The sequence below is a fragment of the Gadus chalcogrammus genome, chromosome 8, assembly GCF_026213295.1.
Source record: "Gadus chalcogrammus isolate NIFS_2021 chromosome 8, NIFS_Gcha_1.0, whole genome shotgun sequence".
NCBI classification, from domain to species: domain Eukaryota; kingdom Metazoa; phylum Chordata; class Actinopteri; order Gadiformes; family Gadidae; genus Gadus; species Gadus chalcogrammus.
Genome location: NC_079419.1, coordinates 2,657,608 through 2,671,886, shown reverse-complemented (window position 1 = coordinate 2,671,886; position 14,279 = coordinate 2,657,608). Strand labels below are relative to the sequence as shown.

At 42.5% G+C, this 14,279-nt stretch overlaps 1 protein-coding gene across 1 annotated transcript in view; it reads right to left on the bottom strand.

Moving 5' to 3' along the window:
* The window catches only part of LOC130387162 (contactin-associated protein-like 4), a 101,274-nt gene that overhangs the window by 79,590 nt on the left and 7,405 nt on the right, over window positions 1-14,279 (bottom strand). The window contains exon 2 of the mRNA XM_056596158.1: window positions 2,583-2,693. Within this exon, the coding sequence (XP_056452133.1) occupies window positions 2,583-2,693 (111 nt within the window). The remainder of the gene's footprint in view (window positions 1-2,582; window positions 2,694-14,279) is intronic.

Here is a 14,279-nt window from a genome sequence, read left to right as displayed (position 1 = left end):
AGGACAAAGTGTAATTGCCTTTCATTAAATTGTCTGAGTGCTTCTCAACATAGATAGGAAGATACAGATCCCACCCTTTGCAACAAGAGGAATACATGATCTAACACAATCCAGTTAAATACTCAGGGCAAAATGCAACACGGTCCAATCAGTGACATCCGACATGTCGTAGTGGGATAACCACAAGGCATCATTCCTTCTTCTAAAGAATGCTTCAGGATTTCATTTAGAAAACGAGAAGACAAGAAGATGAAAGACGCGGCAGAGATGACGCAAGATCACAGCGATGCTGAAATGCACGCCGTTCACACCATTGACGAGTCCTGCCTGGAACACAGCAGCGTTGTCCTGCAGGCTGCAATGCAAGGCTTCTCCATCGCGCTGGGAAGGGCAGGGAAAACTTTTGTGTGCGTCATGCATATGCCGAGGTGTAGAGAGAAGATGGATCAATGAACCTGGCAATATGCTTTGGAGCGGAGGAATGCACCCATGAAGGTTGTAAACCAGGTTCATAAGTCATTCACTACTAAATCAACCCCAGTAGAGCTTCCAGTACGGGTTCAGTCCACTTGTCTTTGCCTCGTTGCCTCTCTTTTTCTTTGAGCCTTTGCCTATTGTTTGGCAGCGAAAGACCAATGAAATGCTGAAGATGGACGGGGAACAGATGTGAGTTCTGTCTGCACTGTGGAGCCACCAGATGTAGCCACAATCAGAGTGCTGGGCGTTTTTTTATCTCACACACACACACACGTGGCTCGCATCCATCTCGGAGCTCTTTGTCCTCCTCAGATCCAATAACTGACTGGCAGTCAAATTGGATAAGTGGCTCCCATTGGTCCAGGTGGTCCAGATGGACATGCGATTTGAAGAGGGGGGGGGGTGACGGAAGAGGCCACTTCGATATTTAAATCCTTAGGAATTCTGTGCGGCCTCCCCAATGCTAAAGTGGCCTAGAGTACAAGATAAGCCTTGGATAAAGATAACCAGGGATCTGGACAGCCACTGATGTTTATGTCCCCACTGGGTTCCCTCTTCAGACCAGGACGGCCTGATATAGTTGATCTCGTATAGTCAGGCCACCCCAATGATGGTGAGCCACTTTTATCCACTAAGCCAGATACATGAGATTCGGGGAAGCAGACCAAAGCTTTCAGCCCTCCACGGCTGTAAAGCTGCCATCAGCGGGCCTATGCTGCTGCAGACAAAGCCTGTTTCCTGTTTCCTGTTTTCCATCTATCTCCATTGAATTCTCGTGTGAAGAGGTTTATCTATTCCGTGCGCTTGTTATGTTCCAGTTTAGATAATGATTGCCTGCGCCGTGTGGAGACTCCCTGTTCAGGATTAGGCTAGAAAGCCTCGGCTGGCTACAGTGTTTGTTATTTTTCGATTTTCACTTCATGGGTTATCAAACCCACGACTGAACCAACCTCGATTTGCCTTGTAATCTCCGAAACACTTCTTCTAAACACTTCCTGGATCCTGTTGTCAATCCTGTACACCCTAATCTGGGATCCGGCAGTCCTTCAATACCAGGAATTCTGTCGGGAGACGGCTCAGAGCTAGCCTGGTCCTACCCGACTCTCCTACTTCACTTAATTTGTACTGAGAGTCTGGACCTACTCAATGGACAAACGTTAACTCACTTGAAGGCGAGTGTCTGTTGAAGTTTAAAACTATTGGATCTGCCCAGTGCCACTCTGGATCTGCCATAACCAATCGCTAACGTTTGGCCGGGAATCACGTTGCGCGCAGGCTGTGTAAACAAACCAAACACCGTGCGTGAAGATGTCCGTCAACGAGAGCTGACTTTAACGTCATCGTTCTCAGCCACTCCCTCTGTTCGCTGATTGGACCGCCAAAAATCTGGCTTCCAAGGAACCCACGCATACGAAGCAGACCCAGACCTAGTACTGAAGTGAAATGAAGATTGAGCGGAAGTAGGTAGGTGGGCGGGGCCAGGCTAGCTCAGAGCCTGGGCCGGAAACCAAAAACTGAAAGGGGCGGGGTTACGAGTTGTTTCCTGTTTTGTTACAGAGATGTACTACTGAGGAGAAACTAATTTACTATTGGCAATATTAAGCTTTCAAAGTACTTAGTACTACAATATGAATTGCTACTGTGGCCAGGCGACAACGGGATGATTTGAACACTTTTTTTTAGGATGTTGCTGTGCGGACTGAATGTTTTTGCCTGTTTTTCCCGCTGGCTACAAAAACATTTTAATTTACTACTGTGGCAGAGGTTGTGTTTGCTGTTAGCCAATCATGCAATCACAGATCCCTGCCAGCAACATGATTGGTTGGAAAAGATACAAAATGAAAGAAAGGGAAAGGCCACATTCATCGAGATTGCTATCGCTACTAGTCTTCTATCAGACTATAGATAATTAATCTAATATATGAATTAGCTGACGCTGCACAACCTCCTTACATAAAAATAATGGAGCCGGCCTCGCGGCTGCCTTGGAGTGATACAGAGAGACACTCTTCATATAGAGACACATCTATTTCTAGACTCTGTCTGCATCAACGGCATGCACTGAAGTACATTCAACCTGTTAAAGTACGACACGTTTTTCTTACCTTCCCTCCTGTTGAGCTTCGCAAAGCCTGCACTGTGGCTGTTGGACAAGTGGGAGGAGCTTCTGAAGGACGCCGGCGCAAGGTTGGACACCAGTGGGCTGTCGCACAACTCTGTTCAACCAATCACAAAACACAAGACCAAGAGTTAGGGCGGGAAATCGGCCTACATCCATAGTAGGGCTGAACGATTAATCGAATTTAAACCAACATCGCAATCTAATAGAATGCGATATGCAAATCGCAAAGGCTGCGGTTTTTACTGACTAAAGGTGTTATAATATCAATTCATTCGTCAATTCATCTCAACACATAGGCATGGCCTAAAGGAACGAGCAGTTTATATGTTGACCGGTTCCAATGCCGCCATAGTCATACTACAGAATGATTTATTGCTTGTTTATTGAATAATGCAGAACATAAAAAAAAGAAAAAGAAAATTGGTCGAAATAATCGCAATTCGATTATGTCCCCAAATCGTTCCCCTAATCCATAGAGCAGTGGAATGTATTCCATGATCTCGGTCGATCAGTATTTTGTTTTTTGAGCATTTTCTTTAAATGCCAACATATTGAGCAAATTAGAACGAAGCATCAGGTTATTAAAAATGATTCAACTGAGCATTTGGAGCCAAATGCTAATTAAGAAACCTCATCATTTCGGTAAATGCTGAGAATCTTTTAATCCGCTACATTTAACAATATGTTAAATAGATTGAGTTCCTCGACCCATATGTTTTTGTAATTTCTACATTTGGCATATAGCCTAGCTTTAACAATCTAAATCTTCTATTTATTACAAAAACATTGAAGCTTTTGAAATTTTGAACGATATGGTACGAGACTTGAATGTATAATCATCGTATTCATTGCATGAAACCGCCTTCAAACAATATACCATTGACGAAATGTAGTTCACGATCATATTCATGATCCATCTAAAGTCTTCGCATTGAGAGAGATGTCATTTAAATAAGATTTAAATTGGAATGTCAGCAAAGATTGATTTAAGATAATTTTGTGTTTAACACAAAACTTTAAAACATTAGCATATACATCAATACATTTTATGTGTGTGTTTGTTTGTGTTTATATTATGTATACATATTCATATATTGTGGAGCACAAATTCTCTGTGTGATTGAGTCCAGTTGGAGACATGAGTGGGTCAGGACTTTGTTGATTGATGGGTGTCGTGATTACCACTGATGTCAGGACAGTGTAGCTAGGATACTGTCAAAGTACACTGTGACATACACAGGACACATACGCACACAACCAGCAGTGCTCTCTTTCATCTCCTCCACATAACACCCACACCAAGGCAATAGTGGTAATGGTGCCTCGGGAAGGCAGCAATAAAGACAAGTACACTGACACACACACACACACACACACACACACACACACACACACACACACACACACACACACACACACACACACACACACACACACACACACACACACACACACACACACACACACACACACACACACACATACATGTCCCTTAGATACTCACACGCTCATGTGTTAAAGTGGTCTAAATGTGACGAACTAAACACAAATAGCACAAACTGGCATTGATGACATGAAAAAAAATACTATTTGTACGGCACAGCATCCGATAAATAAACGGCCATTTGTGTTTCTACATTTGCTAAATATTCATGTTCAAGAGACAAGAAACAATGACTGTGATTCACATTCTTGTCGAGCGCCAGACCCCTTAAAACAAGACTTACGTTTACAATGCTAAGCACACAGAAGTGGCCTAAGGATTACAAGAGAGCTTGCCCGCAAAAGCCACCCAGTATATTTGTGATTTTTATTAAAGCTTAATTCTTTGGTTCATGAAAGACACAGGATGAAGTGACTGTATTGATTTTCGAGTATGAACACTGCAGGTATTCATTCACCAACAGATGCTGTTTTTCCCAGAAAAAACCCCAGAAAGAAACGGTTGGCTCCATTGTTTTGACAGACAGATAACACTAATCTGTCCTGCATTATGGTTTTTCCATCAAATGCCTTTCAATACATCAATTTTGTTTCCTGGTTTGAAAGCATAGTGGTTGGAGAGAGAGAGGGGCGAGAGAGAGAGAGAGAGAGAGAGAGAGAGAGAGAGAGAGAGAGAGAGAGAGAGAGAGAGAGAGAGAGAGAGAGAGAGAGAGAGAGAGAGAGAGAGAGAGAGAGAGAGAGAGAGAGAGAGAGAGAAGGGAATGAAGAGAAAGACATGATTGAATAAAATGAGGTCAATAAGAAAACAATGATGGAACATTGTCAGTGAAGAAGGTCAAACCTCTTTCCTTAAGCCCGTCAACCCATCCATCATTAATGTGTTACTTTATAATGGTGCTGCAAATATGAAAAGTGGTTAATGTTAAATAAATCATTACTGGCCGGAGAGTGTTGCGAGAGAGAAGGCACGAGAGAGAGAGAGAGAGAGAGAGAGAGAGAGAGAGAGAGAGAGAGTAAGAGTAAGAGTAAGAGAGAGTAAGAGAGAGAGAGAGAGAGAGAGAGAGAGAGAGAGAGAGAGAGAGAGAGAGAGAGAGAGAGAGAGAGAGAGAGAGAGAGAGAGAGGAGAGAGAGAGAGAGAGAGAGAGAGAGAGAGAGAGAGAGAGAGAAAGAGAGAGAGAGACAGAGAGAGAGAGAGAGAGAGAGAGAGAGAGAAGCGAGTGGGAAAGACAGAGGACTCCTCTCCTCTCCCCCAGCTGATCCATCCACACCGACACATTTACCACCCGGCAGAAATAACAAAGTGCATACAGACGTAGTGATGGAGTCAGGGACCCTGAGAGGCAAGGGTCTCCATCCATCCACACTTAGACTTTAACCCACAACAGTGAGCACGCGTACGGGCCAAGCCTCTACAACAGCAGGAGCGTGCCAATCACTCACTCACTCACTCACTCACTCACTCACTCAGTCACTCACTCACTCACTCACTCAATCGTTGGCCCGCTCACTCAGTCACTCAGTCACTCAGTCACTCTCTCACTCACTCACTCACTCACTCACAGCAGTGCAGTAATGATGGTTGTGTCACTCTCCCTGAGTTACTGAACCGCTCACGACAACACACCGCCGGTAATGCTGGATAATGAGGCGGAAACCATTATACACTTGTGTGGGGTATTTGTTTTTCACCGCAGTATACTGACAATCGTTCACAAGCTCACACGTGTGGCGTTTTTTCGGATGGATAAAATAAATCTATAAAGTGTGGAACACACATCTTTACGGATGTTTCATTACGTGCAGCGTAAGAGAGAAGCACGTTCAAGCCATCAGCGTACGGGAATCTTCTGAGTTAGGATTACAGCGGCTGTATCTTATAAAGAGGAACAACGGAGGTGTCAGAAACGCTGGGTGCAGTAATAAACTCTACGAGCAAACATAACGATGAGGGAAGACTGTGGCCTTTAAAGATAGAAAGAGACACGCTATAAATTGGCTAACGGGGGGGAAATTGCCCATATGGGCCATACATTAGTTACACACTTTGACGTCATGCATAGATGATTCATATAAGGTGGCAGGGCGGTGGTAACGCCAAGGCGGAGCAAATAAGCGGTGCTGAACGTGTTGTGTTGGTACAACAGAAGTCATGTAAAGAGGTTTGCATTGGCACACAGGCTGAAGGTTCAACTTATTGTGTTCAAACTCTATTTTTGATCCACCCACAATGGCAGATAAACATCGATACAAATGTACCGTCATCATTATTATTGTTATTATCATAATTTCTTCTCTCTTTTTTCTGTCACGAAACGTAATTGCATGGTGCGGAAAAGGCGGAATGATGAATAGATGGATGGGTGGAGGAGTAGGGATTCGTACTAAACTTCCCTTCCCTCAAATTGCTTCTGTGTCTCGTCTTCCTTCTTCAGAACAAGAGTATTTTTTTTTTTTTGGTTCTTTGGTTTGTGAATTTGTTTGTTCTAGTTTTGTGTGCAAGTTTGGACCCTTTTGACAGTGGTTGGTATTACAGTGTGTTACAACATATCCGTTAAGTGCAAAATAGGTCACGCTCCGAAGGGGTTGCGTCACGCCACGTCTGTTCCTCTGTTCAGCCAACAGCCCAGCCCCTGGAGCTCGGTAGGTGCATGGCCCATTACAGCGCTCCTCAAGGAGAGAACGGGAAGGCTGCCTCCTTCTTGAAGGTAGGAAGGAGGGGGCGGGAGCAGTTGAGGAAGAAGGTTGAATTCCTCTGAGGGAAATGTCAGCGCGGGAGATATCGACAGCTCGCCTCAACGTAAAGGCGCTGAGGGGATTAGGGAGACAGTATGTCAAAGTTATATTCTGCCGTACAGGATGGTTTGATGCAGTTTTTCCTTTGAGTTGTTGCGTGTGGTTACAAACATGGATTTAATACCCGATTGGATGTTGAATCATTGAAGACAAAGCCGATCGGGCGGATTTAACAAGTGTGCGCCGACTTGTTGAAAAGATCACCCTAAAGTCCTCAGAACGGGAAGGAGAAGCTCTCCGCCACAACCCGGTGGGGGGGGGGTGGGGAGACGCCGGGCCAGGAGGGCAGTAGGTTATGAGGGGTCTGACATCGATTAGCGGAAACCTGAGAGGCATTCTGCTCCTCTCTCGCTGATGCCAGTGGTAAAAACAAAACATAATCTTTGTTGTGTCGTACATGAAAGTGTTTGTTTGCTCGCTTGCATAAAGAACAATGCATCTCTCTGAAATGCATATTTCTACCGTGATAATCAGGTCCAGGGGCAGGAATAGCATGGGGTCCTCCAGGTCTGAATTAATTGGCTCATTATTTAAGCACACAGTTAATCAGAGGCTTAATAGAAGCAACACATTCGTCTTTTTGTATATGTGGGCTTATTGAAATGAGAATGCGTATTATGGTCATGCTATGCTACAAACTTTTACAAATGTTACTTTTTGTCCTAAACACAACAAACGACATCAATATTAAGACATAGTTCAGGATTGTCCTGACTTAGAAGTGGAATAGTCCTTCATTATAAACTACGAGTCACTGGACTCACAAATGCCAGACAGAGTGCTGCTATGGTAGACAGACTTTAATTAGAGCATTGGACCTAGGATCATTTAGGAAGGGCGGTTGATGAACTGCAGTAGCATTCTCTCTCTCTCTCTCTCCCTCGTTCCCTCTCCCTCTTTCCCTCCCTCCCTCGTTCCCCCCCCCCTCTCTCTCCCTCTCCCTCTCTCTCTCTCTCTCTCTCTCTCTCTCTCTCTCTCTCTCTCTCCCTCTTTCCCTCCCTCCCTCGTTCCCCCCCCCCTCTCTCTCTCTCTCTCTCTCTCTCTCTCTCTCTCTCTCCTCTCTCTCTCTCTCTCTCTCTCTCTCTCTCTCTCTCTCTCTCTCTCTCTCTCTCTCTCTCTCTCTCTCTCTCTCTCTCTCTCTCTCTCTCTCTCTCTCTCTCTCTCTCTCTCTCTGATGATAGATGATAATTAAACTAAAATAAACTCCATCGTTCAACTGTTTATTGTCTTAACTGCAACGAAACACCCTCGGTCCCGTCAGCGTAGAATCACCCTTACAGCAGTTGGCACCCGTCCGCCTTAAAGATGAACCCCACAAAGACAGCGCAATCCCCCCTCTGGCTGCTCAGAGCTCCTTCATAAGCAGTGACCCGGACCCGGAGACATCGCATTAAAACGGGAAACAGTTGAGGCTCGGATTTATCTCGGCGGAGGCTATGCTGGTTGTGGGAGATCTACTTTTGTCTTATTTTGGATGATCAAAGGACGCCTATATCCGGGCTAATGTCTTCCAGCTAATGGGTAGCGCTCAGCGGGAAGCTGCGGTGAGAACGGCGCCCCGGTCGGGAGGCCTCGGCGTTAGCAGCAACCCCGCTAGCCCGGTGGCTAACAACTAGCACCGCGAGCGTCCATTATGGCTGTGAAAAGCAACGTAAACACTGAGACAGAGAACATCCCTGCTTGAGGCTATGGCAGTGTGCAAGGATTTACTCATTACGGGATCCATATGGGGTTTTACAAAGCACTGATATATTCTGTACTTGGCACAAGTTAGAAGAACCTAATTATAGAATTCAAATTAGTTTTGTTGTTGATGTTAGTAAACATACATTGGACATTAGTAACCCAGTTGATGATTTCATGTGTGTTTATTCGTATCATTTTGAGTCGTATTCACATTAAATTGCGTTTGGACTTATCGCCAAATGCCCTGGGTTTCTGCTTCTGACTTTAGAAAATGATAGGCTCTATAGATGTCATACTAACAAACACCCCCCACACGCATCCTGGTCCACCTACCAATACCAGATCGAAATATCAGATACACGTCTCAAGAAGTACAACGATATATATATATATATATATATATATATATATATGCGTACAGTATATATAACGATTTGAAGTGCTCGGAAACCCATCAGCCTTCTGTGAGGGATTGTTCACACTCACTGCCGGGCTCTGTGGGAGTCAGCGTGGAACAAGAGCTTCCAGCTAATGAAATGATCAAAAGGGAAACAGAAAAACAAAACAAGAACCCCAGCAAGTCAGCATTTAAAAGAGAAAAATAAAAAAACCTCTCTTCTCGCATCTCCAAAGAAATGGAGAATTCCACTGAGCGTCGGGAGAAATGTGTCGCGTGTGCGCTTGGAATTCCGATGGCGACAAACGGATCAGTTATACCGGAACATTCAGCAGGATTTATAATTTGATATTTATGTAAATCCATTGGAGAAATACACCACTTAATTACCCAAGAGAGAGTGAAATGGGTGTGATAAAATATATACACAAATTGGAAGAACCGCATAAGATTAATTTGCCTTCTTAATTAGTTAAAAGCCCCGCTATCTGACTTTTTTTGCTATTGTTCAGATATATGTATAGGGTTACTAAATGTCCACGGAATAAAACGCCATCCATGCACAACTCTATAAACCCAGGGAATCACGCTTTCTAACTCAATTTGGGTTGTTTTATTCGCAAAAACAAATGAAAAACATCCCACTAATACCAAACTTGGAGACAGGATTGCTATTCAACCTCATACTTTTTTTTAATTCTCAGTCAATCATTGCCACTATGCGCTTTTTTGAACTTGTGGCATGTAGTTTTATGTTTGCACATAACTTTTTTTTTGCATCTGTCATAATAGATGATGCTGCATCATTTTTTGTTGTAAGATAAACGGTTTCTGTCCATCGGCAGCCAAAGTAACCATTGCTGCAGTCAACACGTTGTAAATGGTAAATGGCGGTGCTAGATCATGAACACGATTAACAAGCGATACACATGTTGGATTGTCTGTCTGTTTATCTTCTTTCGAAGGCTAATCTTCTAACTTCGTTCCTTGGATTGGATTGTGTATCACTGCCTCCTCAGAAATAAGTGTGGAATACAATTAAGGCAGTGTTTCTGGTCTAGTCGCATATTGGATTTTCAATTGAAGGAAGGAATTTGGATGGCAAGACCAACAATAGTCTTACAAATCAGAATTTAGATTCATACCTAAAGTCTGATGGCAGACAAGCTCCAATCTGGGTGATCGCAACGTCTCACATTCATTTTGCTTCATATTTGTTTCGACCATTCATGTTGCTGGAGGCAGGGATCTGTGAGCAGGTAATTGGCGGACTTAAACTCAGCCAACAATAGTACACTGTAAAAAAGTGTCTGTAAAAGGTTTCTAATCAATTGTGTAGACTGGCCACTGTAGAAATAACCTCATGAAACCCCATTTTTAAACCGTTTACAGATTTCTTTATCCTCACCATAATGAAACAAGTCATAACACTGCCCCTTGCAGTTCTTGGTTTCCGGCCCAGGTTCAGCGCTGTCTCCCCCCAGTATTTCTGCCGTTACAGAGTAGGACTGCTGGATCCAAGTTAGTGTACCAATAACATTAAATCACAAAGGCAAACCGCTGAAAAACAACACGGCCATACAACGGAGCGTTGCTTTTGACTGACTTAGATGGATGGTGCTCAGTACAGAATAAACTGTCTCGTCCAAATAAAATGGAGGCAACGGCAACTCTGTCACCAAAGACACGAGTCCTTGATTGATGAACCCATCAACGGCGTGACTCCTTGAAAAATATATTTGTCGTTTTTTTAAGCAGCGTTGGGTCGATATTCATCTACCTAAAGAAGACTGTAATGTGTTTGACAAATGATGTGTTGGTAGCTGTGCTATATTATTCCACCTAACAGACTATGAAAGTCTAACAGGAATGCTATGGCCATATGTGTCGCATTTGTTCGATCAGCATGAATAAACGATCCAAAAGCAGAATTGCTTCATTGTTATTATTTTTGCGGTGTATAATCTGTGGGTTCCTAATCATCACCCTGCATCAGATGTATTATTTTGTTATAACTTCGTGGCATACCAGTCCACATCTAAGTCGACGCACGGTAGGTACTGCGGGCGTCCCGCTACCACCCTTCTGCATGTTGAACGTCATCACAAACCCGACACTGAAATGTGCAATTGACATAAACTTTAGGGAGGGTGTGGCGAGAGTGTTTCATGTGTGCAGACACAGACCGTGTCCATGGTTGCAGCCCTCCGGAGACAACAGATTGTATTTCCATGGACGATAAAACTGTTTTATAGTAATAAGGAAGCATTACTGGAAAAGCCTGACACAGCATCCATTATGTGGTCGTATTTGCGGACAGCAAACTCCAACCGAAAACCGTCCTCTTTTGCTGGAGTAAGTTAGTCATTTTCTCTTTTTTGCTGTGCTAAGTAACTTAGTGGTATGAAAGGCACAGGGGCTTTTTCATTGTATTATTCCAAAAACACCATAAAATAATAAATAAAAATAAAGTGTAAATAAAAAAAGTGCTTCGCTACCACAAAACCGCACACAAGACCTCTATGAATTCCAAGCACTGTTTTTATGGAAGCTGTATGGGAAATGCCATGTTTGTACCTGGTACCTATCAGACTGCAGAAAAATGCTGTAGGAAATATGTCATTTTGAGATAAGGGCTTTAATGTAAATGTTTTTGTGTAGGTTAGTGGCGATGTTATATAAGCATCTAAATTATATATGTATGATTATTTATTGACCCTTGTTTTATGGGACCATGGCATTTTATGAACTTGAATTAAAAAATCTAAACTAAAATCTTGTTTTTCCAGGTAGCCTCCTCCTTAAGTAGGTTTTATTCTTTAGGCAAGACAGTTGCCATTAATAAGCTTATTAATGATGTACTTTACAATGCAGTCAGCACGGGCCAGGTGAGCCAATTAGAATACACAGGTTGAATCCCCTGCAGGAAACTTAATTCATAAACGTAATAAATATAGATAAAGAAAAACCACATCAGAATCATAATTTGTACAATATAATTGCTTGTTAAATTTATAGATAGAGAATGTATCATAAATATAATTTGATGAACATGAACTTTCTTTAAACTAACGAGTTGTCGATGTTGACTATTTATTTTTAAATAATTAAATTACATCATAAATAATAACGAAACACCTTCTGATTGCTTTACGCAATGATTTTAATGTATCTTATATAATAAATTGTAAATCAACCATCTTTTTTTAATCACATTCCATTCATGCCAACTTTATGCCGCACTTCATTTAAAGTGGTAACAAATGAATCAAGGTTGAATTCGTAGAATATGAAGAGTTACTGATGTTTCGTTTTTTAATTGGTGGAGAAGTTATAATGCAAGGGTGGTTCTTGTGAGAGGTCACGATAAGGATGGAGCTGCCAACATCCAAAACGCAAAAAATTTACCAACCCAGCCTCTTATCTTGAACAATCCAATTTGGCAAATGTACAGTTGGGGCATGACCTGCATGCCAAATCTACAAGCCCTGATGTCCTCCTGAAAGCTTTCTCACCGCCACATAAAGGAATCGCTTTATCTCATTTACAGATCCATTATTTTACATTTTAATCAAACCCCAATAAAAACGTTGGTCAAACACGTTTCAATAACTCTACCTGGCTTTAATGAGACACTGAACTCTAAGTCATAGTCCGTGTTGAATACAGAATACACAAGGCATCTCAGATGCATGGCTTGTCTATATTAATATTCCAGCCCATCACTGGTAGTCTCGGCTTTCTCCCCGATAAGCACAGCTTTAGGTATCAGCAGAACCAATGTTGTTGCAGTGGTTGGATAGACACCTGATCACTTTCTGCATTTAATGGGGTAACGTTACCTGCCTGAGGAGTACACCGTAGAATGAAGTTATTAGTGTCGTCATGACCAGCATAATAAAACATTGCATCCCAACAGCTCACACAAACTCCATTCAGCCCATAGGCCAGGGTACTTCAGCTTCACTGTTTCCAACTATGCACAACCGCCGCCTCCTTTGTTTCCCAAACATAAAGACTATGCTAAATGTATTTGGTGGCATTGATGATGTGCATTACATGGAATATATAAAACCCACAAATAATCGAAGAACATTATAGTTTTCATCCACTGCGAAATATAAATTAAGATCAAAGCAGAAAAAAAAGGCTCCTTTGCCAGCCAATCACATCAGAGCGTGGGAGGCAGCAGCAGTGGTGAGATACGCCCACTTATGTTACACTGAGGCCAATCCATGATGACTTCCCCTCCCATCCAGATCGTACAGAACACTCACTCAACCCAAAGGCAGTAGGCTTTATGGATTTGTTTTCTTCACATATGTATAAATATACATATAAAAACATATGAAGACAATACCTATAGAAAATTGGAATGAGGACTGCAGTAATGTGAATGAGAGATGAAAATTCTCAGAGCTTATTGTAGTCATGCCATACCTCTATTTATATTTTAACCTTTGTATTTAGCAGACAAAATTGTCAAAATGTTGGTTGCCTAGTTCCTGTCTATGTTTGTCGGCTACCTTTCTCTGTTGCTTTTCTCCTGCTGCTATGTTTCTGCCTGCCTGTATTCTTTCGAGCTGTTTCATTACGCATTTTGGTTCACCTCCTGGTCAAATCCAGAAAGAAAAAAACGGAAAAATAGATGGTCCTGCAACGAATATACTGGGAATTTCTTATGGTAGATACAAACAGTTCTCAGACAGGTCAGGGCTAGTTTAAAGACGGCATTTTTGCCTGTGCACGAGAACGCTTTCATTTATCAGACGGTTTGTTATTTCCGCAACATGGTGTGCATGCGCTGCATATCATGGTGAAGTATTAAACAACACTGCAGTAAAAACTCATTAAAGGCTCAACATTGCGGCCACGATTAACAGCAGCACAACAGGTCATCCTGGTGAACTCTTTCAAAGTGATCGATGTTTAGAGGGACCTGGCCTTTACAAGACGTCCCCTTCACTCCCTCCAGACGAAGTCTGGGCGCCCCCGTGCAATCCATCTACGATGAGGATTCATGGTCTACCTTTCTCAAGGTAAACACGTTTCACCGTCTACCATGGTGATACACGCCTGACTTTCTAATGGTACACACAGGGATTATAATATGTCAGAATAAAATGTACAAGAATAGAAGGACCCTAACAATGTACAATAAGGTTACATTAATTTTCCATTAATTTGTTGGTTCATGCACTCATAAGCATAGCATTAGCGGGTTAGGCTAAGGGTTAGGGTTAAACCTAATCCTACTAACTAATCTATGCATGAATGCTTCAGCTCACATGAATACCCTTACCTTAGTATCATTAGTAAAAAATAAACACCATCATTAACTGATAACTAGACCATTAGTAA